The following is a 26,875-nucleotide window of genomic DNA, read 5'->3' as shown; positions in this document are numbered from 1 at the left end:
GAAAAAGTTTTTTTTTTTTTCTTCTCCTTCACTAGAATTTCTCACTCTGACACGGAATGTCCGTGAGAATGAACTTTCATGGCGCCATAAAATTACATGTCAGATAAGGACTGCAAAGGATACCTATTCTTCTTGTTGGTGGCTAAGCTGAAGAAGCAGAATGAACTGGCATTTTGACGTTCAAGTGGCAGAACACTGTCCGCGAAACGATGATATACAGATTCGAGAACCAGTTGGTTACATGGGTTAAAGATATTGCGAAGGATAATTCCTGTTCACTATTCTACCACGTTGTCCTCGTGACAGTTCAACTGCGAAAGACATGAGTTGCGGCCGATAAAAGAAGACTAGGGTTTGAAATGAGACTACGGTTCCACAGTAACTCTAGGTCTTTGATTGCCAGAGATATAATGTCTGTTTCAGGACAGCGTGGACGAACTATGAGGAACGACAGTTCATGCACTCACTGAGGATTCTGTCGGTTAATATGTATGTTCTGTGCAATCAACCTTCTTTTAATAACTCGATCGTGTTAGTCTGTGTCAGGTCAGACTACCAATCCAAAGGGTTATATTTCACACCCCTGTCGGGTCTAGGATTTACTTACCACTACTTCACCTCTACCACTGATTTTTGAATGTGAAAAATGTCTCATGGGTATCCACGTAAAACTGGTTGGTTAAATCAGTTCAAAGTGCTAATGGAGTTAACGGCCTACCTTCGCGAACAGGACTAAACCCAGTAATGAATTGTGATGATTCAGGGCAGCCTTACCTAAACCCATAGTGTACGAGTTATATGCATAACATTCCCGCGAAGTTCTGACAGTGAAGTACAACAGCTATGCACTAATTTTACTGTTAGATTTTCGACAAAAATACGAGTTGTTGTTTAGTTAGTCTTTCCTGGGACTAATGCATGCTAGAGATCTTCTTATTAATGCTTCCAGAATGAGATTTTCACTCTGCAGCGGAGTGTGCGCTGATATGAAACTTCCTGGCAGATTAAAACTGTGTGCCCGACCGAGACTCGAACTCGGGACCTTTGCCTTTCGCGGGCAAGTGCTCTACCATCTGAGCTACCGAAGCACGACTCACGCCCGGTCTCACAGCTTAACTTCTGCCAGTATCTCGTCTCCTACCTTTCAAACTTTACAGAAGCTCTCCTGCGAACCTTGCAGAACTAGCACTCCTGAAAGAAAAGATATTGCGGAGACATGGCTTAGCCACAGCCTGGGGGATGTTTCCAGAATGAGATTTTCACTCTGCAGCGGAGTGTGCGCTGATATGGAAGTTTGTTATTAATGACCGTTCGTATTTCTCTAATGAACTGCTTGGTTTAATGATCGGAAATGCATAATTGGTTACAAATCTCCAGAACGTTGGAGTAGAAAATGTTCAAATGTGTGTGAAATCTTATGGGACTTAACTGTTAAGGTCATCAGTTCCTAAGCTTACACACTAGTTATCCTAAATTATCCTAAGGACAAACACACACACCTCCGCCGGAACCAGCCGCACAGTTCATGACTGCAGCGCCCAAGACCGCTCGGCTAACCCCGCGCGGCGTTGGAATAGAATAATTGTCCAGCAGTGATCATTTCGCAACGATTTTCACAGTACGCATGATTTAGTTGGGTACAATAAAATAGTTTTGAACGTATTATTTGACGTGTATAAGATTTTTAAACATTTATTTTTACACAATCTCCCCCTCCTCCTTTCTTTTTATTAAACATATTAGAAAATTATTAATCCCAGTCGATCGTGCAGACGAATTCGGAACAGCTGAATTACAGTACGCCATTAGTATAAAACAACTGACGCTCGGAAAATCTGTAGTTGATCAGGGCATCAAAATCGATTCAGACCTAACGAAAACACGACAGCGACAATTGGTGTTCGGAGATCGGTTTCCCTCTTCCGACAGTCGTGTTTACTGTAAATCTTGTGAATGCGGTGTAGCCGCAGTCTGTACTCGTGCATTGCTCTTCAGACTGTTGCCTGACCTGTGCCTGTAGAACACGGTAGAACACATGTTCCGGTTGCAGGTGAATTAGTAAAATTGACATCACACTCTCCACCATCAATATACACAGAACGAAATCTCCGTGGTCCTCAAAGGTGTCGGCAAAGTACTTGTGATGATGTCTCCTGTTCGATACTTGTAGATTCGTCGAGTATTTCTTACCATTCCCTTCCTCTTCACAGTAACACATAGTCATGTAAGTGTGCTGAAACACTGTGCCCTAAACTGTACATGTAAACGAAATTTCTTGCAGTACACTAAAGTCTAGAAACCTGAAAAATTAACGGCAAGTTGTTTGTGGTGCGTAATAAACGCACCCCACACATGAACAATACTCATAAAACGTAGTTAAAAAGGTTATATTCCTCAGCAAATTAATTATACACTGTCTGTGAACTACTGTCCCTTAACATTTGCCCCCCCAAGCATCTTTTAGTATTCTAAATTCTCATCTGGAGACTTGTACATACAAGATGTAACTGACATTTGTCCAGAAGATTATGACGATATGACAGTTATACGGGAGGCTAAAACGGACTTCTCTTTTCAGTATACTGAAGTTATACCTACAGTAGAGAATGGTATACAAATTCGTGAAGATCATGTGCCATCGTATCGGACTGAAAGTAGATAAACAATTTCCTCATTCCACGTCAGACCTATCAAACTACCACGTTATCAGTGTTAAACAGATGAAGTAAGGAACGAAATAGGAGTTTCACGTATTTTTGAAAACTGTCATTAATAACGGGAAATAATATTCATTTTTCCTTTAAAATATGTACTTCAGTTGCAATATACAGAGTGTCCCACTCAAACTTCCCTGATTTGAAAGGCCCAGGGAAAGAAAACCACAGTACATACAACAATGAAAAATGCACCACATTGTAGAGCAGCTCAAAGAATTTATTTGTTTATGATCAATACTTCTCTACATTTTAACCATTTGTAGCACGAAGAACATCGAGTCTATATTCTATTTCTTTCCAAGTTCTTTGTAACATTTCCTGTGTTATTGTTGCAATCGCATTAGTGATACGATGTCGCAACGTAGGAATATCGGCCACTTTGGTCGCATACACGCGGTCCTTCACGAATCCCCACATGAAGAAATCAGGCGGCGTAATGTCGGGTGAACGTGGGGCCAGGCAATGGGTCCTCCGCGTCCGATCCAACGACTGGGAAATGTCCTATCCAGGAACTTGCCAACAGCCGTTGACTATTGCGGCGGAGCTCCATCTGATGTTGGGTTGCAAGTCTTGTATCTGAGGGTACACAAACTGCTCCAACATGTTCAGATACACTGACCCATTCACTGTTGGTTACGGAAAGAAGGGGACTGATGACCTTCGCTGTTTAGTCCCCCTTAAACACCCCCCCCCCCCCCCCCCCCCAACGCAAAGAAGAATGGTCCAACAATCTTGTAGTGCATTACCCCACACCAGATGTTTAGTTTAGGGCTATCACGAACATGTTCAATGAGAACGTGCGGATTTTGCGAACTCCAAATCCGACATTATGTCTATTAACCCTTCCTGATATATGAAAGGTTGCGTCATCTGAGAATAAACATCTTTCCAGGAAGCTGGCGTCCATATCAATATGCTGCAGCATATCCACAGCAAATTGTTGTCGGCGTGATTTGTCTTTTGGCGTCAGATGTTGCAGAATTTGCACTTTCTAAACACACATATGAAGACACTGGCGAACTACACGATGCAATGTTGATCGAGGTACATCAAGTTGTCTACATGCTTGACGAATTGACTTATGTGGGCTTCTGAGAAACGTTTGTCTGATGTGCTCCACTGTTTCCTCTGAAACTCCGTAACGTGCATCGCCAGAATGTTTCAGAACACTTCCTGTTGCTAGAAACTTCCTATACCATTCCTTAATTGTTTTCACATCAGGTGGATCACATTCATACACACGACGATAATTTCTTTGCACAGTAATCGGCGATTTTGTTTCTGTAAACCACACTACTGCTTGCGCGCACAGCTGTGAAGTCGGCATTTTCACTTCATGCGACCATGCTGCACTCTGGCGACGATACTTGGCACTTCTAAAGATGGAATATAAATACTTTGAGATGCTCTACAATGTGGTGCATTTTTCACTGTAGTTTCTACTGTGGTTATACTTTCCTGGGTCCTTGAAATCAGGGAGGTTTGAGTGGGACACCCTGTACATTTCAATGTACGAGGGCGTGCTGAAAAATAATGCCTCAGAAGTTTTATGCGAAACTAAATTTATTATTTATACATCTTTATTCTTCATGCCTACATCTTTCTTCTTCATGTCTGCATATTTATTTCTCAACATGGTCTCCCTGGCGACGAACACATTTCTCCCAACGAGAGACCAGTTTCTTGATATCGTCGCTGTAGAATGTTTGATTTTGTTGATTGAGACATAACCTCACCTCTGCTTGCATCGCTTGATCACTAATAAAAGTGTAGTCCTCGTAAGTGTTCTTTGAGTTTTGGAAACATGAAAATCAGATGGGGCCAAGTCGGGACTGTATGGAGGACGATCGATGACAGTGAACCCAAGTCACCGGATTGTTACAGATGTTGCAGCCCTCGTGTGTGGTGTGGCGTTGTCACGCTGGAGAGGCTGCTCCATGTGTGTACAGTTCGAAACTCGATTACAGAACGCTGTTTCTCACGCACCGAGACAGTTACGTTACACTCCGTCATGCTACACGCTACAATTTGGAGCACTCTAGCGGCAGTGGATTGCAACTTGCGTCAGCGAGAGGCAAAGTCGACCGAGCAATGTGCATGACATGTAATACCTCAACCGATATAGACAATAGAGCAGAAAAATTCGGAGGCATTACTATCCAGCACGCGCTCCTACATTGTCCAAATTCTGTGAAGAAAATACGTGCGAAAAAAGTCGCCGTGATAAACGAAAATTTTATGTTGGACGTCCTATAAAGAAAATCTTAACCTCCAGCGAAGTACAGAAAGATAGGTTGGAGTGCATAAAATGCGGGCAGCAAAACCATTCTGATAGCTATGTACTTATATGGATATGGTGTCTGTTCTTTCAGACATGTCCGACACAAGACACCATTGGTGACCTGCAGCCGTCTAGAAAGAAATTACAGTTGTATATTAATACCTTCAGCCGCTGACGGGCGTTGATATATATCAACGGGGACAGGTGAAAATGTGTGCTCCGATCGGGACTCGAACCCGGGATCTCCTACTTACATGGCAGACGCTCTATCCATCTGAGCCACGAAGGGCGCAGAGGATAGCGCGACTGCAGGTACTATCCCGCTCACGCCTCCCGCGAGACCCACATTCTCACCTTATATGTCCACACACTACATTCGTAGTGTCCCACCCCAGCACACTCATTACTCGTGGAAGACATTCTTACCAAGTCCCGTAAGAGTTCGGGGAATATGTGTGGATCCGCACAGAAGGAAGTCATGGCCGATATTGCCAGAACTATATACTTATATGCATATGGTGTTTGTTCTTTTGGATATGTCTGCCTGGTCATGATTTATGTGTGGTTGTTCCTTCGAATTTCTACTTCAGAACACATCACCAACAGACGATTTGGGCAGGTCAAGGATGGTTGAAATGTCCCTGATGGATTTGTTACTCAGATGCCATCCTGTGACTACTCCACGATTGAAGTTACCGAGCACTCGTGACCGAACCATTCTGCCTTAACTGTTTCTCTACTGACAGCAAAACAATCCTCATCTCCTTTTACACTATCTTGGGGTTCTGCCTCTTGTAACATCTAATGGTCATTACACAGGGATGTCTGGATAATTTTGATAAGGTAGCGCAGGTGCATCATCCAACCGCACGATGATACGTGCAGTAGAAGTGAAAGGGAGACAGGCCACTAAAACATGGTCCGGTGTGGTGTTGTTGCAGTGAACGTGGTGGAGGCGCTGCAGGAGTTCTGGCAGATGAAGCAGGCGCGCGGCGCCGACCTGCGCAACGGCGCGCTCGTCATCTACGAGTCGGTGCCCGCCTCCAGCCCGCCCTACGTCTGCTACGTCACGCTGCCCGGCGGCTCCTGCTTCGGAAGCTTCCAGGTAAGCCAGCAACTCACCTGCCTGCACAAGGCTACGTATGCCACACCGCTACCGCACTGTACCTCACGCCTATTGTTTTACACTGCCCGTTTCGGCAGTCACGCGATGAACTGAAACAGTTTTAATAGTTCGTCTGCTTCATCCACACTTCGATAAAGACCTTCTCCAAACTTTTCACTGCGTTATGGTCGTCAGCGATACGCTTCCATGTTGCTCGTGTTTTTTAGTCTTCTGGAATCCAGCAAAGAACTCTTTGGTCCTTCTGTAACGTATCATTTCCCGGCTATGTCTGTGTTTTCTTATTCGGTGGGCTACCTTCAGCCTCATGTTAATATGCTTTCCTTTGCCTAATCATCCTAAAATACTGACCCCACCCTCGATTATTTAAGGAATCGAACGCCCATGTATAAATCAGCACGATTTAAGAAAGGCTAGTTATTCACGCATCTCAATGTTTTTGGCGTTGTATCTCGTTAACCATACGTCTCACAATGATACTATTTTGCTCATACACTCAGTGATATATGCATATATAGCACCGGTATTAAGGAAGTAATAAATGAAGGCTGCATACCTGATGCTGAAGTTTGACTGCTTCTTTTTGTGGTGGTGTGGGTGGGGATTGGGTGGGGTGTTAGAGAGAAAAGTTTTCGAGAGAAAAGTTTTCGTATAAGTTTGAAATTAAATGTGTAAAGTTTTTTGGAAATAGCTAATTGATTTCATTCCAGTACTGGATGAATACAGTCCAGGTATACCGGGTGATCAAAAAGTCAGTATAAATTTGAAAACTTAATAAACCACGGAATAATGTAGATAGAGAGGTAAAAATTGACACACATGCTTGGAATGACATGGGGTTTTATTAGAACAAAAAAAAAGTTCACAAAATGTCCGACAGATGGCAGATGGCGCTGGACAGCAAAACGTCAGTGACTGCGCATGACAATCGTGTATAAAAGGAGCTGTAATGAGAGAGAGAATCAGATGCGCCAGCAGTCGCAGCATGTTGACGTTACCTGAAAAGGCGCTTTTAGTGAAGCTGTATTATCAGAATGGGGAAAATTTCTTGCGCGCGTCGTTTAGTGATGATCGTGTGCTCAGCCGCCACTTTCGACATGCTTGGCCTCCCAGGTCCCCAGACCTCAGTCCGTGCAATTATTGGCTTTGGGGTTACCTGAAGTCGCAAGTGTATCGTGATCGACGGACATCTCTAGGGATGCTGAAAGACAACATTCGACGCCAATGCCTCACCATAACTCCGGACATGCTTTACAGTGCTCTGCACAACATTATTCCTCGACTACAGCTATTGTTGAGAAATAATGGTGGACATATTGAGCATTTCCTGTAAAGAACATCATCTTTGCTTTGTCTTACTTTGTTATGTTAATTATTGCTATTCTGATCAGATGAAGCGCCATCTGTCGGACATTTTTCGAACTTTTGTATTTTTTGTTTCTAATAAAACCCCATGTCATTCCAAGCATGTGTGTCAATTTGTACCTCTCTATCTACATTATTCCGTGATTTATTCAGTTTCCAAATTTATACTGACTTTTTGATTACCCAGTATATGCGCTGTCAGTTACGTTGCCTGAAGCCAAACACTATGTTTCTAACTGTAATACTTGTCTTTTTTAACACAGACTAATTTTATTTCAGGTAAGTTTGTACCTCTTAATAAGCAGATTATGACGCCATTTTAAATTGTTGAATTCGGTCAATGATATTGCGAAATATTGAAAATCAAATATTTGTTCCCTCTGCACGATGTTGCATAGGCAACCTGCAATTGGTATTGGGTTCCGGGATAGCAGTATAATAATATACATTGATCAGCCACAACACTGTAATCACCGACGTACTACCGATATCGGCTGGTCCCGGCGGAGGTTCGAGTCCTCTCTTGGGCATGGATGTGTGTGTTTGTCCTTAGGATAATTTAGGTTAAGTAGTCTGTAAGCTTAGGGACTGATGACCTTAGCAGTTAAGTCCCATAAGATTTCACACACATTTGAACATTTTTGAACTACCGATATAAACCCTTCCAGGCGATAGCAGTGTCACCTGGCGAGGAATGAGTGCTGGTCAGACACACGCACGGTGCATATAATATTAGTGAGAATGGTGTCCGTGTGTAGAACGGGCAAGGTGCGCGGTCTACCTGAGATTCACCGAGAGCAGGCTGTGACGGCCAGGAGGCTCGGCACTAGCATTTCGGAAGCTGCACGACTTGTCGGATGTTCGAGGAGTGCTGTAGTGAGTGTCCTCAAAATGTGCCGAAACCAGGGTTGGGCGGCCACCCCTCGTTACCGAAGTCGGACATCGTAGGTTGGGCAGATTGGTAAAACAGGACAGGCGGTGAACTGTCGCGGAACTAACATAAGACTTTAATGCGGGGCAGAGTACAAGTGTGTCTGAACGCACTGTGCACCGAATACTACTAACGATGGCCCTCGCGGCAGGCGACGCACCCACGTGCCAATGTTAACACCGCGACATGGGCAGCTACTACTGAAATAGGGACGTGACCATCGGCACTGGATGTTGGCGCAGAGGCAGAGCGTTGAATAGTCTGATGAATCCAGATATCCGCCGGCCGCAGTGGCCGAGCGGTTCCAGGCGCTTCAGTCTGGAACCGCGCGACCGCTACGGTCGCAGGTTCGAATCCTGCCTCGGGCATGGATGTGTGTGATGTCCTTAGGTTAGTTAGGTTTAAGTAGTTCTAAGTTCTAGGGGACTGATGACCTCAGATGTTAAGTCCCATAGTGCTCAGAGCCATTTGAATCCCGATATTCTCTTCATCATGCCAATGGGTGAGAGTGAATCCGTCGTCTCCGAGGGGAACGGCTCCTTGACACCTGTACTGCGAGACGGAGACAAGCTGTCCGCTTTCCGTTATGCTCTGGGGACCAATCACGTGGGCGTCCATCGGTCCAATGGAGCTCATGCAAGGCACCAAGACGGCCAAGCAGTACCGTACACTGGTTGCAAACCACGTAAACCCCTTCATGACGATCATTTTTTCCTCCGGCAGTGTCATTTTTCAACGAGATGATACCCAATGTCACGATCCCAGGAGTGTGATGGAGTAGTTCTGGGAACAGCGTGGCGATTTCCAATTGAAGTGCTGGCCCCGGATCTGAGCCCGATCGAATACATCTGGGATGTGGTTGAACGTGGCGTCAGAGCTCACCCCCTCCCCCTCCCACACCACCATCACCCCTGCTCCCCAGAGTTTACCAGAGTTGTGTGTGAAATACCTCCAACGGTCTACCAATGCCTCGTTGCTTCCATGCCACGAACGTCGCCGCTGGCAGCCGAGCCAAAGGTGGACATACTGGCTGTTAGACATGTGATCATGAGGTTGTGGCTGATCACTGTGGATTGGTAGTGGTCTGGGCATACGAGGCTACCTCAAGCTCGAATGATTCTATCTATAACAGCCTCCGTTTTCCGACACTCGCAGAGAAACTTCTGAAAGCCTCTGACAGGAAGCAGTCTTTACGGAAGCGCTACTAGAGGGAGCAAAGAATTGCCAGTGAAGGCGCCTGTACTCTGCTCTTGGTTCTGGATGACTGGAAGTGCTAAATATTAGTATTGTGCGGCGTTTAGTGAACTCCAGGGAGTGGATGCGCTAATTCATGAGTATTACTGGTTTCTTTGTTCGGGGACTTAGTAATTCACGAAGTTTTTCTTCGGAAAAATGGTTCAAATGGCTCTGAGCACTATGGGACTCAACTTCTGAGGTCATCAGTCCCCTATAACTTAGTACTACTTAAACCTAACTAACCTAGGGACATCACACACATCCATGCCCGAGGCAGGATTCGAACCTGCGGCCGCAGCGGTCTCGCGGTTCCAGACTGTAGCGTCTAGAACCGCTCGGCCACTCCGGCCGGCTTTCTTCCGAAAGCTGAGAGAAGTGGCAAGGGCGATTGCCGTGATTGGGTGTGGACTGCTCAACGTTTTTGCTTATTTGGAAGGAATGCTTCCAGTCAGCAAGCGAGCAGTGCTCCATAGTTGAGGGTGCTAAAACTGAGTTGTGGAACCAAGTAGCTAGTTGGAAGTTTCGTTTTTTAGTGAACGAGACGGATTTGTCGAGGTTTTTCATTGAACCCGATGAATTATGTCCGTTTCCGTGGAAACATTGAACGATATTCTCGCTTTGTTATTGTGGAGATAATCGGCGGCAGTTGCTGGGAACCAGTTGGAGGCGACTTATGAACTATTAGCTGTATATATATTACAGTCCAGCAGCCGGATCTCCGAACATTGCTAGAAACGGTAGGATTGCTACAAGGCTCTTAATTATTAACTCTAGAGTAGCGAGAAGCTCGACCCTGTCTCGCAAGTCAAAGAGAAACTGGCAACCCATATTTAGCCTAACTGGATGGTGCGGCGGTGCAAACAGTTAATCCGTTTACGCCAATAAACCCTTCAGATTAAATCTGCGGAACAGTGTTTCCCGCAATTTGTCTTCCTTGCCGCACCCTGCTAAGAGCGTGAAACTTGGTGCGGCCCTGTGAGACCAGAGGAACAGACGAAAGAAACGTTTCAATCCTACAGCCATCCCCAGCTGTCTCCCCCACTCACACACAGTCGTTGCTACGTCTTATCCTCCAGTGTCTTTTCTATTCCCCTCTATTCTTTCCGTTTTTCCGTCGCACCTAGTAATACCCAATTCACTGAGAAATTCTGTTTCTGAAATGATTTTCGTGTCCAGACGCCACATATCACTAATACATGTTAATACTGTTAATATACGCTGTTCGCAAGCTTTCCTTTTCAGACACAGCAGAAGTTATTTTCGAAAGCCCCATTTAGTTTTTTTACGTTTATCGTTATTCTCTTTTTGCCAATTCCAGGGACGTATTTAGGATCTATATATCTCTAGGCTGAACCTGTGTGCGAATTCTACCAGGGGAAGTTGTATGATAACAACCTTCAAAACAGAATTTTAGAGCAGTTTTCAAATTAAAAGCCAATAAAGCAGCATTTAAGGTTTATGAACTGTATAAAATTTTAATATGAAACCTAGAATTTAACTAATGGTTGTGAGCAACACTTTCACTTCCAATCCTTGTTTATATAATGCATGGTTATTTTAATTACTCTCGAATTCAGAAGTAACAAAATGAAACAAATATTTCCCAACTTTTCATTTTCTAACGCGGCAAGGCGTAGAAAGTACAGGGTTATTCGTTAGAATCTCTGGAGTTTCGAAAGTCAGCTGTGGAAAAACAAGATGACATTATAAAAACAGAACAAACATCAGTGGACAGAGCATGTCTCCAACTTTTTAACTCACATTACATGTGTGACGCGGCAAACTTCAATGTTCGCGTGCGGTTCACTGACACGAACTGTCCCGCAAAGGGCAACAGCAGCCCACTTTGCAAATTTGTACAACGGGTCGCCTATTTGCAGGCGCGAACTACACTGAAAAGCCAAAGAAACTGGTACACCTGCCTAATATCGTACAGGGCCCTCGCGAGCACGTAGAAGCGCCGCAACACGACGTGACAGAGGCTCAACTAATGTCTGAAGTAGTGCTGGAGGGGATTGACACCGTGAATCTTGCAGGGTTGGGTTGTTTGGGGGAAGAGACCAAACTGCGAGGTCATCGGTCTCATCGGATTAGGGAAGGACGAGAAAGGAAGTCGGTCGTGCCCTTTCAAAGGAACCATCCCGGCATTTGCCTGGAGCGATTTAGGGAAATCACGGAAATCCTAAATCAGGATGGCCGGACGCGGGATTGAACCGTCGTCCTTCCGAATGCGAGTCCAGTGTGCTAACCACTACGCCACCTCGCTCGGTGATCCTGCAGGGCTTTCTATAAATCTATAAGAGTACGAGGGGGTGGAGATCTCTTGTGAACAGCACGTTGCAAGGCATCCCAGATATGCCCAATAACGTTCATGTCTGCGGAGCTTGGTGGCCAGCGGTAGGGTTCAAAACTCAGAAGTATATGATAAAGACTACAAATACTAGAACAACCCTCTATAACTGGTCGCGGTAATCTCTTGTATGCAATTTCCTTTACAGATGCACCCCTCTGACAAATCTAAGGCTTCCCTAACACTGATTTCATCTGCTCGTTATATTTCGTGTCGCTACGAAATATTAGCTCTATATAGTTATGCAGAGACTGGCAGAATGAATAGCAAGTTTTGAGTCACGTAGTACGGTGCCGCAGTTGCGCTTACGCGAAATACGTATGCGCGCGCCCTATTGAGGAACGACGGCCATTCGTAATTATGGCCTTGCGGAGCACACAGCACCGAGAATTCGCCATCGAGGCGTATTTAAAAAAATAACGACTTTCATCACAGTCCAGCGAATCTTTTTGTCATCATTTTGAGTTGAAACGACATGATAAAGTCGCGGTACATCAGACGACTGCACGGTGGTTGCAACAATTCCGCTGCGGCGGAGAGGTTCTAGGCGCTTTAGTCCGGAACCGTGCTGCTGCTACGGTCGCAGGTTCGATTTCTGCCTCGGGCATGGATGTGTGTGATGTCCTTAGGCTGGTTAGGTTTAATTAGTTCTAAGCCTAGGGGACTAATGACGTCAGATGTTAAGTCCCATAGTGCTCAGAGCCATTTGAACCATTTTTTTTTTTAATACCCGTTTATCATCTGCATTTCTTCTTGGTGTAGCAATTTTAATGGCCAGTAGCGTATTTTACGCGGCTGAGATGAAATGCTGATCACTTATGTAGTGTAGCATATGTTACAGTTCGTGCCAGTTTGATTATCGTTTGTTGCTACCTTAAGTGTGCTGCAATTTAAATGCCCAGCTGTCTAATAGGATAATCAGTGTTAAATTACGTAAGTGGAGCGACAACAGAGTGTAACAATGCGGCGAGACTTATTCGAAACTGGCTGAGCTTATCCTCCTTTATACTGAGTAGTGTGACAGCTACAATGTGTAGCCAGAATGAATGGCCTTGGTCCAAGAAAAGGAATACGAAAACAAACGTGCTTACTAGGAGTAACCCGTGTCCTCCCAGCAGCCTTGTCTTGGTGCTCGGAGAGATCCTCACCCTTCAGAGGTTTAATTCGTAAGGTGAGAAGGGGAGAGGAAGAGAGAGAGACAGAGAGAGAGAGGTGCAGAGTCGCCTGCAGACGAGGGAGGTGCAGGCGCTGGCGGCGGCGGAGGTCAGTACTCCGGTGCAGGCGGCCGGCTCGGCAGATTTTCCGGTTTCCATTCCCAGGCCGGTGCGCGGCCGCACGCGCTCTGCAGCACGCCGCTGCCCCGTCCCCGGCGCTGCTCGCCGCGATTAAGGCCACCTTGTCACGGGGCGGCTTTACGAGCTGCGGGGACATGCTGCATGTCCGGCAAACCGGGCGAGTCGCTATCTGCGCGGGGCTACTTCATCCCTGTGGTGGCTTATCTATAGAGCGCGGACACGCAGGCAATATAGGGTCGCTGTGTAAATAACAGATTGTGACGTGGCTGTTTATCCTGCCATATTAATGTTAAGCTAAGGACTTGGCCAAATGACTCAGAAAAAGTAGCTACATCTAAATCTGCTGTGCGCAGGCCTCCGTGCTCCTCTGCGTAATGAAGGGTGCCTGCGGATTTCTCTGATTTTCTGATTTTAGCGTCATGGTCATTATGCGAGATGTATACACGATATTTTTAAGAAGTTGTCACTTATTCTTACAGGAAGTACACTACGTGATCAGAAGTGTCCAGACACGTGGCTGAAAATGACTTACAAGTTCTTGGCACCCTCCATGGGTAATGCTGGAATTTAATATGGTGTTGGCCCCCCACCCTTAGCCTTGATGACAGCTTCCACTCTCGCAGGCATACGTTCTATCAGGTTCTGGAAGGGTTCTTGAGGAATGGCAGTCCAGTCTTCACGGAGTGCTGCACTGAGGAGAGGTATCGATGTCGGTCGGTGAGACGTGGCACGAAGTCGGATTTCCAAAACATCCCAAAGGTGTTATGTAGGATTCAGGTCAGGACTATGCGCTGGCCTGTCCATTACAGGGATGTCATTGTCATGTAACCAAAAATGGTTCAAATGGCTCTGAGCACTGTGGGACTTAACGTCTGAGGTCATCAGTACTCTAGAACTAAGAACTACTTAAACCTGAGTAACCTAAGGACATCACACACATCCATGCCCAAGGCAGGATTCGAAACTGCTACCGTTGCGGTCGCGTGGTTCCAGACTGTAGCGCCTAGAACCGCTCGGCCACTCCTCCCGGCTGTCGTGTAACCACTCCGGCACAGGCCATGCAATATGAACAGGTGCTCGAACGTGTTGAAAGATGCAATCGCCATCCCCGAATTGCTCTTCAACAGTGGGAAGCAAGAAGATGCTTAAAAAAAATCAATGTAGGCCTGTGCTGTGATAGTGTCACGCAAAACAACGAGGGGTGCAAAGCCCCCAACATGAAAAACACGACTACACCATAACACAACCGCCTCCGAATTTTACTATTGACACTACACTCGCTGGCAGATGACGTTCACCAGGCATTCGCCATACCCGCACCCTGCCGTCGGATCGCCACATTGTGTACACTGATTCGTCATTCCACATAACGTTTTTCCACTGTTCAGTCGTCTAATGTTTGCGTCCCTTACACTAAGCGAGGCGTCGCTTGGCATTTACCGGAGTGATGTGTGGCTTCTGAGCAGCCGCTCGACCATGAAATCCAAGTTTCCTCACCTCCCGCCTAACTGTCATAGTACTTGCAGTGGATTCTGATGCAGTTTGGAATTCCTGTGTGATGGTCTGGATAGATGTCTGCCCGTTACACATTAAGAGCCCCTTCAACTGTCGGCGGTCTCTGTCAGTCAACAGACGAGGTTGGCCTGTACGCCTGTACGCGTGTCCCTTCACGTTTCCACTTCACTATCACATCGGAAACAGTGGACCTAGGGATGTTTAGGAGTGTGGAAGTCTCACGTACAGACGTATGGCACAAGTGACACCCAATCGCCTAACCACATTCGAAAGCCGTGAGTTCTGCGGGCGCCCCATTCTGCTTTCTCACGATGTCTAATGACTACTGAGGTCGCTGATATGGAGTATCTGGCAGTAGGTGGCAGCACAATGCACCTAATACGAAAAACGTGTGTTTTAACTGCCAGCGCTATTGTAGGATTTTACCCTTGGAAGGGTTTTGGTTTGGCAAATGCCTGGAAAAGTTACCTGCCATCATGTGTAGTGCCAACAGCGAAGTTCGGAGCAGGACAGTTAAGGACGGATGAAGTGGGGTTGCTGTATGGTGGAGTTTTTCGTGGTGAGTGTGTAGCCTTCTCACTGCACTTACGGAAACGCTAGATGCGGAAGAATATGCTCACAATTTACGGCATAGTGTACTGCTTATAGCAGGAAAACAGTTCGAAAACGATTACTGTTTGTATCAGCATGACAATGCAAAATGGTTCAAATGGTTCAAATGGTTCTGAGCACTATGGACTTAACTTCTGAGTCCCCTATAACTTACAACTACTTGAACCTAACACCACACACATCCATGCCCGAGGCAGGATTCGAACCTGTAAACCGTAGCGGTCGCGCGGTTCCAGACTGTAGCGCCTAGAACCACTCGGCCACGCCGATCGGCCATGACAATGCACCCTGTCGTAAACTATCAAATATGAGAAAATGTTTTGTGGGCATTAATAGTCCTGAAATGGATCCCAATCTGAAGCCATTGGAACACCGTTGGGATGACTTAAAACATCCTTGGATGTCTTAAAATGTCGACTGTGTTCCAGATCCCAGCGTCCATCATCACCAAATTTTCTAGTTCCAGCTCTGGCGGAAGAATGGACTGCCATTCCCCCACAGACTTCCAGACACCTCATTGAATGTGTAGCCATCAGAGTTCAGGAAGCCATAAAGACGAAAAGTGGACATACGCCATCTTAATGTCTATTAACAGGTGTGCGAATGCTTATGATCAGATATTGTACTTGAAGTTTGTAACTGATTCTAGTGACATATCGTCAATCGCGGAATTAAACGAGATCGTAGTTTTCCGTCTATTACACTGAATTTGTTTTTGTTTTCGCTTTCGCTTTTTTTATTTTCGTCCTTCAGCGTCAAATTTACCCGGCAAAGCCAACCGAAGACCCGAATACAGTCGTGTTCACATTCGAGATACAGAAGGGAGGTTATAATAGCGTACACTGCAAAATTGTTATTAGGGGAACGCTGTCGGACTCTATACGTCCACACGCCAATGTCGTGCATATCACATGAATTAGACACTGAGCGTCACTTTTATTTGACGAAAACTCTTGTACTCTATCGCTGCAGCGAGTTTTATTCACATTGGGCTGCATATGAATCCACACTTCGTCTAAATAAAACACTGATGGTAATCTTTTCACTAAAATCTAATGTACGAAGGACGTTCCGAAAATAAGTTTAGTAATTGTTGTTCACATGGAAACTTTATTGCCAGAAACAAACACTTCATCGCATCACGAACTATACACCTTGCATTTTTGGACATAGTCGCCACTGACATTGAGACATTCGCTGCAAAGTGCAACTCAGTTTTTTCGAAGGAACTACGCTGGTAAAATTCAGTGCACAGCCTCTAACAATACTGTTTACATTCGTGGATGCGGATGGTTAGCGACTACATTGTCAGTACATGTCCGTCTGCCATCGTGATGTGTAGTCGAATAATTTCGGTTTCGCTGGTCCGCTGCTTCTCTTTCTCCTTCCAAGCTCTGCACATGCGTCATTCGTCCTTCGCTCAGGTCCTTTCCGTTGTTGGGCCAGCATCGGGTGTTGATCCACATGGCGTTTGTTTGCTTCACCTAGTGCACCATCTTCTCCTTCAAAAACAATGTCGAAATTTACTTTCAGAGCGCCCCTCGTAGTGTAACTTTGCTGTAATTACGTATTCTTGTATAGCACACAATGATTCGCTTATTTTGGCACCTTTGTAAAGTAAATCTCATAAACAGTTTTTCTCTGAGTTTTGTTGCTAGCCCTGACGTCCGGTACTGTGAGGTAGGAACTGTGAAGTTTGTACAAAGTTAGTATTTCGTTGTATTATTCAGAGTATCGCAGAAAGAGCTGCCTAATCAGGCATTTATCCATATCATCAATAGGATATTTATTGGGTGCAGTTTGGTTATGTTTCTTCTGGGTAGATACTTGAATACCACTTCGCTCAGGATTGTGTGTCTACTCAGGGCAGCACAGGGGATGGTAAGAGTAGGGACGCAGGCACAGAGAGGGGTGACACAAAAATAACAGGTAAGATGGATTAAGAATTAACCGGGAGAGGCCTGAAGCTTTGTCATATCTCCCAGGGGCGCAGATTTATCCCAGTTCGGTAGCTGGTCACGTGACTGTTAGTTCCCACTACGGCCGTGTATCCCATTCTCTTTGTCAAGTATTACATTATTTACCCATCAGCAATTGCATTGTTTAGTTCTCAATAATTAAACTAATTAGTCATCAACAATTACAAAAAACTGAATGCTTTTAAAACAGAAATGAATATGTTACTTCAAGATAAAGTAGGCAACATACATTCACTAATATCAAGAAAGAAATAGCCTTATATTTTCTAAACACAGAAATAATAATCAAACTTTTGCTGACAGAAAGTATTAACAAACATCTTTGACACAAAAAAACTTTATGATTATGATTTAGGTTGAAGCAATGAATTAAGATTTGTACCAGCCCTGGGAATCGAACTCGGGTCTCCTGATTACTAGGTAGATGCGCTACATCATTAACTTAGACAAAGATGAGACTCAATAGGACTGATGACCATAGCTGTTAAGTCCCATAGTGCTCAGAGCCATTTGAGACTCAATATGTCTCAGGAACATCTACTGTATGAGATTGATTTTATATCTAATCATTAAAAAAAGGGTGACTGCACGTCTGAGATCAGATTTTAAAATTGCTGACTAAAATAAATCTTATGAGACATCTAAGAACTACCTATTCATGTTTATTTGAAGACCAGTAATGTATGTAGGGTGTGATACACTAACCTTTCCCCAATTCTCAGAGGAATTGTTTTCTGTGTTGTTGAAACTTGGAACAAGTGAAGATTAAATGGTTAATATCTCCATCATCACTGGTACCTCAGTTATTTAATTTTAAGTGATACGAGTGAGCAAGGAAACTGGCGAGACTGAATCTCACTCGAGTGCTGAGAGTCAGCTGCCAATATCTGCACTAAGCACTGATCAAATCTGTCTACGTTTCGTACCAAGCTTCTAACGATGTCACTTTCCAATACACTGCTGCGTCGTCTACAAACAGAGTACTAGAGGTACATACATTATGCACAAGTTAATTTATATATCTTGTACAAACTATAAAAAGCGAATGAACTAAAAGTTAAATTTTTTTAAAAAGTTTTTGGTCTTTTGTGTTGCATCAGTCCAGATGATTATACATTCGGTGCATAGATGAAAAAATAGATAAGGTAAGTGCAGAGTAGACGTCGAATTAAGCAAAAGTTAGCCATCGTTCGGAGTCGCGTCGTTGTCGTCGTAGAACTGTGGTTATGTAATGAGAATCAACCGGCGACTAGTCCTGAGGTTTGTCCTACTGCGATAGATCTAGAACAGCAGTACAGTTGATTATCAAACAGTACCACCAAATATTACCCACAAGTGACGCAACTCCCGCAAATTACGGACAAGCGTTTTGTGGGCGCGGAAGTGGCGCCGGATAGTATCCCAGATGTTTTGCTTCAAATCAGGGAGGTTTGGTAGCAAAGACATCAACGTGAGTTCCGTGTCACGTTCCTCAAACATTTGTAGTACGATTCTGGCCTTGTGACAAGGACAGTTATCCTACCAGAAGATGCCATCGCCGTCGGGGAAGAAGTCAAGCATGAAGGGGTGCAGGTGCTTCTCAGTAACGTTCACGTAGTCCATAGTTTTTTTAAATCATGTAAAAGTCGCTGAGTGCACCCATGTTCCTAACGGAACGTAACCTGATAGTCCATAGCTGTCATGGTTTCATCGATTACTACGATTACTACCGCAGTTCCCATGAAACCCAGGTGAGCGTCCCCCATAGCATAATACAGCACCCATTGGCCAGCATCCGTGGCGTGACGTATGTTTCGAGCGGCCGTTCACTGCATGACTGCTTATCCGGATACAACCGTCGACCTGATGTAACAAAAAACGTGATTCATCCGATCACGTGACGCGTTGCTATTGGTTCACAATCCGATATCGGTGATGCTGCGCCGGTTCCAATCGTATTTTTTGCGTTCTGTACCTCAATCGGTGAAAACGGAACCCTTATACAATCATTTTATTGTCTATACGTCTGTTTGTCTGTCCGTCTAAGACGCGTTTTTCTCAGGAATGGATAGAGATACCAAGTTGAAATTTATGTGAAATACTAGGGCCTACGGCTGCTTGGCGGTGTAAGCAATTTAAGATTTTAAGTCAACGCAATCTAAAAATATTACTATTTTGATATACATTCGTCAAAACCTATAGGTGAACCATCTATATATATATATATATATATTTGGAATGTAGGAGACGAGATACTGGCAGAAGTAAAGCTGTGAGTGCCGGGTGTGAGTCGTGCTTCGGTAGCTCAGATGGTAGAGCACTTGCCCGCCAAAGGCAAAGGTCCCGAGTTCGAGTCTCGGTCCGGCACATAGTTTTAATCTGCCAGGAAGTTTCATCTATATATACATAATTAAGTTTGTCCGGAAACCTCAGAGCGCGAGTGCTATTCGCACTTTTCTAGATATTTATTCCAGTTATTGCCGGAATATTTTACAACAGATAATTAATTTCGATGTGTGATGACCAATTTCAATACCTGAGAGAAACAGCTTTTCTTTCACTCAGTCCTTGAAGATGCATACCATAGATTGAAGTTAATTATGTGTTGTAAAAATATTGTGGTCCATAACTGGAATCAATTTACAAAAACCTTTCATGAATCGGTGCGTATTTCTCTGCGACTTTTTCACCGCTATTCCAGTCGTAATTGACGATGACGTTGAGACAACATGGGAAAACGTCGTGTTGTCTACTTTGGATCGCCATGTTCAGCAAACTGCGTTGTTCGGATTGCTCCGAAACGATTATTGCTTCACCAGCACTGTGCTATGTCGTCACTTCCGCCACAGAGCGCCGTCTACGCTGCTTTAAAGACCGGTAAGCTTCCGACCCCCACGTCACGTGATAAGACGTGCAAGCCTAACACCTACTCTAGGTTTCACTATTCTTCAACCACTTCCCATAGATGTACACAGCGTTAGCTTGCGAACAACTGAACAGCTTCGACATTTCAGGATGCTCGTTCCCAGGTCCGAGAAAAAACAATCTGCTCTTTTCGAGAGTCGCCAATGTCAGTGGATGTTCCCATTTGCGGCCCATCTCGTCGCTAAGTTGATTCCCCATTCGTCTCTGCTCCAATTGTATATTAGTTTTATTACACTATGATCGTTAATTTTTTTAAGTTGTTATATAAAGATATAGGCCGTTAGTCTGTTTTACAATATATACATTGTCTGATCTTTTTGAATGGTTACCTGATGTCTTCAGCTGCCTTTCTCTTTATTTGATACGATTGTATAATTTCAGCTTTAGGCCATTTTCAAGTACCTAAAACAGAAGCATTACACAATGGATGTCTTAGTATCACAAATTTAAAGTAGGAACAAGATATATCCTAAGATATACTAGACGGATTGTAACTTACTTGCCATGGTGCACGGTAAGGTGTCCAAGTTGAGCGACTGCAGGAAGATGCAAGACGGCTTAGACAGAATTTCCTGTTGGTGTGACGAATGGCAGCTAGTCCTAAATGTGGAAAAATGTAATTTAATCCTGATGAGTCGGAAGAAAAAAGCCTGTAATGTTCGGATACGGTATTACTAGCGACCAGTTTGACACAGTCAAGTCGTTTGAATATCTGGGCGTAACGTTGCAAAACGATATGAGGTGGAACGAGCATGTGAAAACTGTGGTAGGGAGGGCAAATCGTCGACTTTGGTTTTTTGGGAAAATTTTAGGAAATAGTGGTTCACCTGTAAAGGAGGCCGCATATAGGACCCATTCTTGAGTACTGTTCGAGTGTTTGGGATCCGTATCAGATCGGATTGGAGGAAGACATCGAAGCAGTTCAGAGGAGGGCTGTCAGATTTGTTACCAGTAGGTTTTTTCCACCGTGTACAAACTTCAGGGATTGATCAATGAGAGTATACGCAACAAAAACGTTCTAAAGAACTTATGTCCGGAAATGCATGGTTCCCATGCTAGAGACCATTTATTCAATTCTACTTTGTTACAGAGACTACTGTTTAATATGCGCTGTACCGTGCAGCCATATTTACAATGTATATGGTTTCCTATTAGAGGGCGACACTGTTCTTCATACGTCATGCCCTAGCAACATCGGCTGCTACAGTAATTGGTAATGTTGTGTCCGATTCTCTGGACTTGCTGACTCACCATGTAGTGGATGTGATACAGCATTGTACACAGTGGTTCAGTATTCGAATCGAGAGCTTGCCGACATGATGCTTACTTACGCAAAGGCAAATGGCAACGGGTGGTGGGTAGCAAGGTTGTATCTGGAGACCTATCCCCGCTGACAACAACCACAGCATTCAATGTTTGCAACAGTGTTTCGCCGTTTGTCTGAGATAGGATCGTTTCAGGCAGCAGGAAATCGTGTAGGACGTACCCGAAATGTTCGGGCACCAGACTTAGAGAAAAATGTGATTAACACTGTGGAAGGCGACCGCCGTGTCAGTACCAGGTAGTTGGCCCGCCAGTAGAGGGTAAGCCAGACGACCGAGTGGAACATTCTCCGTGCCGGCCGATGTGCCGAGCGGTTGTAGACGCTTCAGTCCGGAATCGCGCCACTGCTTCGGTCGCAGATTCGAATCCTGCCTCAGGCATGGATGTGTGTGATGTCCTTAGGCGTGTTAGGTTTAATTAGTTCTTAGCGTAGGGCACTGATGACCTCAGATGTTAAGTCCCATAGTGCTTAGCCACAGCCTGCAGTGGGGCATGGTGTCAAATGGTCTCCGGAAATCTAGAAATATGGAATCTCTCTGTTGCCCTTCATCCATAGTTCTCAGTATATTATGTGAGAAGAGAGCAAGCTGAGTTTAGCACGAGCGATGCTTTCTAAATCCATGATGATTCGTGGATATAAGGTGCTTAACCTCTAGAAAGTTTGTTATATTCGAACTGAGAATGTGTTCAAGGATTCTGCAGCAAACAGAAGTTAGGGATAGTGGTCTGTAATTTTGCGGGTCGGTTCTTTTACCTTTTTTATTACTGGATTCATCTGCAATTTTTTTCCAGTCGCTTGGGACTTTATGCTGGGCGAGAGATTCACGATAAATGCAAGCTAGGTAAGGGGCCAATGCCGCAGAGTAAGTGCTGTTTGTAAAATCCAACTGGGGTTCCATCCAAACCTGGTGATTTATTTGTTTTCAAATCTTTAAGTTACTTTTCTACGCGGTGTATTCTTATTTCCATGCCGTCCATACGGGAGTCTACCCGATGGTCAAATGACGGTAGGTTTGTACGGTTCTCCTGCGTGAAGATTTCTTGAACGTGAAATTTAAAACTTCGGCTTTCGTTTTGCTATCTTCACCTGCCACACCAGACTGGTCAACAAGGGACTGAATGGAAGCCTCAGACCCGCTTAGCGATTTTATATACGACCAGAATCTTCTCGGGCTGTCTGTCAGATCTGTTGCTAAGGTGTGACGGTGGTATTTGTACGCTTCGCGCATAGATCTTTTTACAGACGCACGAATATCTACTAACCTTTAAGCTTGAAGGGTTGCTTGTAAACATGGGAACACGTAAGGGTCGTCTGTTGCAAGTCCATTGAACAGTTTTCTCCGAAACACTTGTGACCTGCACCAGCATCGTCAGGTTTACCACAGATCGCGCCTGTCCTGCTTTACAGAGAGGGAAAGCTTCCGACCCCCAACGTTCTGCGAAGAAACATGGACTCCCAACACCCTGTCGCCTACTTGTGTTTCACCTCTTTCAGCCACTATCCATGTGAGACAGCCGCACACCAACAGCCGACCAGCTCTGCTGTTTCCGAGATACTCATTCCCAGGTGCCAGGCCATAACGATCTGTTGTTTGTCAATAAGATGTATCTGTTCGACGACAGATACTCCTAACTACGAAGACACACATAACTATTTGTCTTAAGATTTTCTGAAAAAAAAGTGGCAAATTTGAGCCGTGTCTGCTTCAGTTCATTTTATCTCCGTCTTCCTGGGGCCTTCTATGAGTGGCACCCCGATAGGTGGCGTGAATATAACTTCCAGTTTTCGTATATGGTCGCCGGCTCATAGAGTCTGAAATATTCCGGCAGTGGGTTGTGAGAAGAGAGCAGGCAGAACGGGTACATCGTAAGGGTATTACGCGTGGGTTTTCGCGTGCAACGGTCCCTTCGACCTTTAGTTCTGTTTGTGCCGAGATCGACTTGTCATTCCTTTGTGTAGTGGCAATCACACTGTTGTATCGGCGGTGTCCTCCTACGGCCTTCAGTGGATCTGCATTTCCCTGTTTTTCCATGCTCTGCGGACCTGGACATTTGCAGTTTTGTCCTCATCGTTTCTGCGTGTGCAAGAATTATGGAACCACCCTTTCATGTGATTCTTTTCCTATCCCAACCTGCATCTTGAAATTTCAAAATTATTTTCTTTTTTGCATTAAAACTCTATTTATAACTGAACAGCACTATAGCGAATTTACCGTTTCAGATGTGCTTCGTGTGATACCGTTTCACAAGCAGTCGATAAGAAATGCTGTTGTTTTTAGTCCGAAGACTGTTTTGATCCAGCTTTCCACGGTAGAGTAATCCATGAAAATCTCTTCATCTCTGCATACTCACTGCATCCCACATCCATCTGAACCCGCTGTAGTGCTCTGAAGCGCCTTGCACGGTTCACGCGGCTCCCCCCGTCGGAGGTTCGAGTCCTCCCTCGGGTATGGGTGTGTGTGTTGTCCTTAGCGTAAGTTAGTTTAAAGTTAGATTAAGTAGTGTGTAAGCTTAGGGCCTGATGATCTCAGTACTTTGGTCCCATAAGACCTTACCACAAGTCTCCAAAACCTGCCGTACTGTATTGGAGCGTTGGTCCTCCCTTACAGTTTTTACGACCCCACCCTCGCGCACACACACGCTTCCCACCATTACCAAACCGACGATTCCTTGATGCCTCAAAATGGTATTTATTAAACTAGCCCTTCTTTTAGGTTTTGCCACATTTCAAAAGCTTCTTCTCGGAACTCATTATCGCCGACATTTCACTTCTGTACAAGGCTACACTAGGGACAAATACCTTCAGAAAAGACCTCCTAACATATCCGATCTCAGTAAATTTCTCTTTTTCAGAAATACTCTTCTTGTTACTGCGAAAGTGCATTTTATATCTTCTCTACTTCGATCATCATCGGTCCTTTTTCGTCGTCGAAATTGGAAAATGTATCCACTAGTTTTAGTGTCTCATTTGCTAATCTAATTGCCCCAACTTCGCCTGACGTGATTCAGCTACATTCGGTTACCGTGGATCTCCTTGTTCTCCCTTAAACATTCTTTTCAAGACACTATCACTTTCGTTCAACTGCTCTTCCAAATCTTTCGTCGTCTCTGTCGGAATTACAGTATAATGCGTAAACCACAAAGTTTTTATTTCTTTTCCTCGATGTTAATTTCCTTCTCAACTTTCGTCTTGGTTTACTCCACATCTTTCTCATTTTACAGACCTGATAACATTTGGGACAGGCTGGAAACCTGTCTAATTCCCTTCTCAACTACTTGTTCTGTTTGACGTCCTTCAACTCTTATAACTACAGTCTGGTTTCTGTACAAATTGTAAATAATCTTTCATTCACTGCATTTTATCACCACTACCTCCAGAATTTCCAAGGTTTTAGTCCAATCATCATTGTCAAATGGTTTCTACACATCTATAAATGTTATAAATGTAGGTTATTCCTTTCCTTAACCTATCTTCTAAGATAAATCGTACGTCAGTATTGCCTCGCGCGTTCCCCCATTTCTCCGGAATCCAAAACTATGATCCCCGAGATCGATTCTGATAGTTTTTCCATTAATCTGTAAATGATTTGTGTCAATATTTTGCATCCGTGTTAGCAGCTCCTTATTAACCATTTGTACATTTTCCAAGGATGCCACGAGAAGACGCGTACTAATATTGTGGTATCGTTCGAATGGTAAAGCTGGACGGGATTCTATAAAGAAAAATGTTAAATAATTTCTGGGATGATAATACTGAATCGCTAACAGCGTCTAATTTCTGCAATGTGAACAGGATAATAAACTCAAAAGTCAAGAGAATTAATTGCTCTGGACAGAGAGTATATCCAGGGCTGAGGAGACAACGCAGAAACGGCAGTGCCGGGAATGGGAGACGTTAATGTGTTGCCGCAAATGGATGCTGAATGTCCAAGTTGCTTACAGTTAGGCCCATAGTTTTTATAAAGGCAACATAAGTCACTGTTTCGTGCAGCATATTACTAGAAGCAGCACTTGAAAAAGAAAGAAAGAAAAATCGACTTACGACAGAGTTCCTTTTGCAGTCCAAAAAAACTTATGTACGAACTTGTAATGCTGAGAAGAAGCTGAATAATCTGACAGTCTCAGAAATAAGAGATGAGCATGATGTGAAACATATCATATTGAAACCATGATTGATATTTTCCCTAGACCCAAAACGAGAAGAAAATCTTACGGGTAGAATCCCATATCCCCTGCTAATTGGACTTGAAAACGTATTATTTGCATAACGGCACATTTAGCGGAAGGTGCCTAATACTGCTTTTAGTTCTCAAAGAAGTTTCGTATAGAATGTTCTTACGTGTCATTTAAGTTGCGTTTCAGTATTGCGCCTCTTATTGCATATTGGGAGCTGCCGAAATAATCGACGACGACGAAAAAAATGTTTACGTCCTCGAGGGACACAAAATATCTTTACGCAGGCTTTTTACAATGGTGCGAAAAAATCCAGCAGAAGGTGGAGGAAAAGAGACTGTCAGTGAAGACTAAGAGGACGAAAGAAAACCGCACACTTTGGAAGGCATTGTCTAAAATTAGTTCTCTCCACGACTCAGAGTATTTGACGTATAGAAAGCACGCATTCAACAATAAATTCCTGCAGGTAGACCTCTGACTAGATTTCTTGCCTGCCGTTTGAGCTATTAAAATTTCGTTACGAGGAATTGTAACTAAGCAGCTGTTTTGATTCGCTCCATTACCTGGCTACTATTCGTGTTTCTTTTGCCGTTATATATACGCGTCTTCTCGTGGCATCCTCTCTCTCTCTCTCTCTCTCTCTCTCTCTCTCTATATATATATATATATATATATATATATATATATATATAGAGAGAGAGAGAGAGAGAGAGAGAGAGTGTCACTTGCGGCTCTGAGAGCTTGGAACCTGAAGTTGTCTTCTCTCTCTGCTCATTAGGAGCAGTCGCAGCATACGGGGATAGACTTCCCTATTGTATGTCTCAGATCCGCATTACCGATTATCAGATACAAATGGAAAATGATACATTGTTTGTAACTGCACTAAAACGTGTACTGAGCAGAAATGTTCGTAATGTCGGCGGAGAATGGCGCATACTGAAAAACCGAGCTGAAAAACCGAGCTGACAAACCGAGCTGCTCGAGCTGCGACAATCATACATTAATGATTTGGTTGTCAAAGCCGCTCCAGATTTGCTAATCTTATCGTGGACTCGGAACGTAAATGATCAT

At 44.4% G+C, this 26,875-nt stretch overlaps 1 protein-coding gene across 1 annotated transcript in view; it reads left to right on the top strand.

Moving 5' to 3' along the window:
• The window catches only part of LOC124614068 (LIX1-like protein), a 307,684-nt gene that overhangs the window by 141,678 nt on the left and 139,131 nt on the right, over nucleotides 1–26,875 (top strand). Inside the window, exon 2 of the mRNA XM_047142904.1 lies at nucleotides 5,940–6,103. Within this exon, the coding sequence (XP_046998860.1) occupies nucleotides 5,975–6,103 (129 nt within the window). The 5' untranslated portion in view covers nucleotides 5,940–5,974. The remainder of the gene's footprint in view (nucleotides 1–5,939; nucleotides 6,104–26,875) is intronic.

The sequence above is a fragment of the Schistocerca americana genome, chromosome 4 (assembly GCF_021461395.2).
Source record: "Schistocerca americana isolate TAMUIC-IGC-003095 chromosome 4, iqSchAmer2.1, whole genome shotgun sequence".
Lineage (NCBI taxonomy): Eukaryota > Metazoa > Arthropoda > Insecta > Orthoptera > Acrididae > Schistocerca > Schistocerca americana.
Note: the sequence above shows the minus strand (reverse complement) of the source record. Positions and strands in the feature narration are given on the sequence as shown.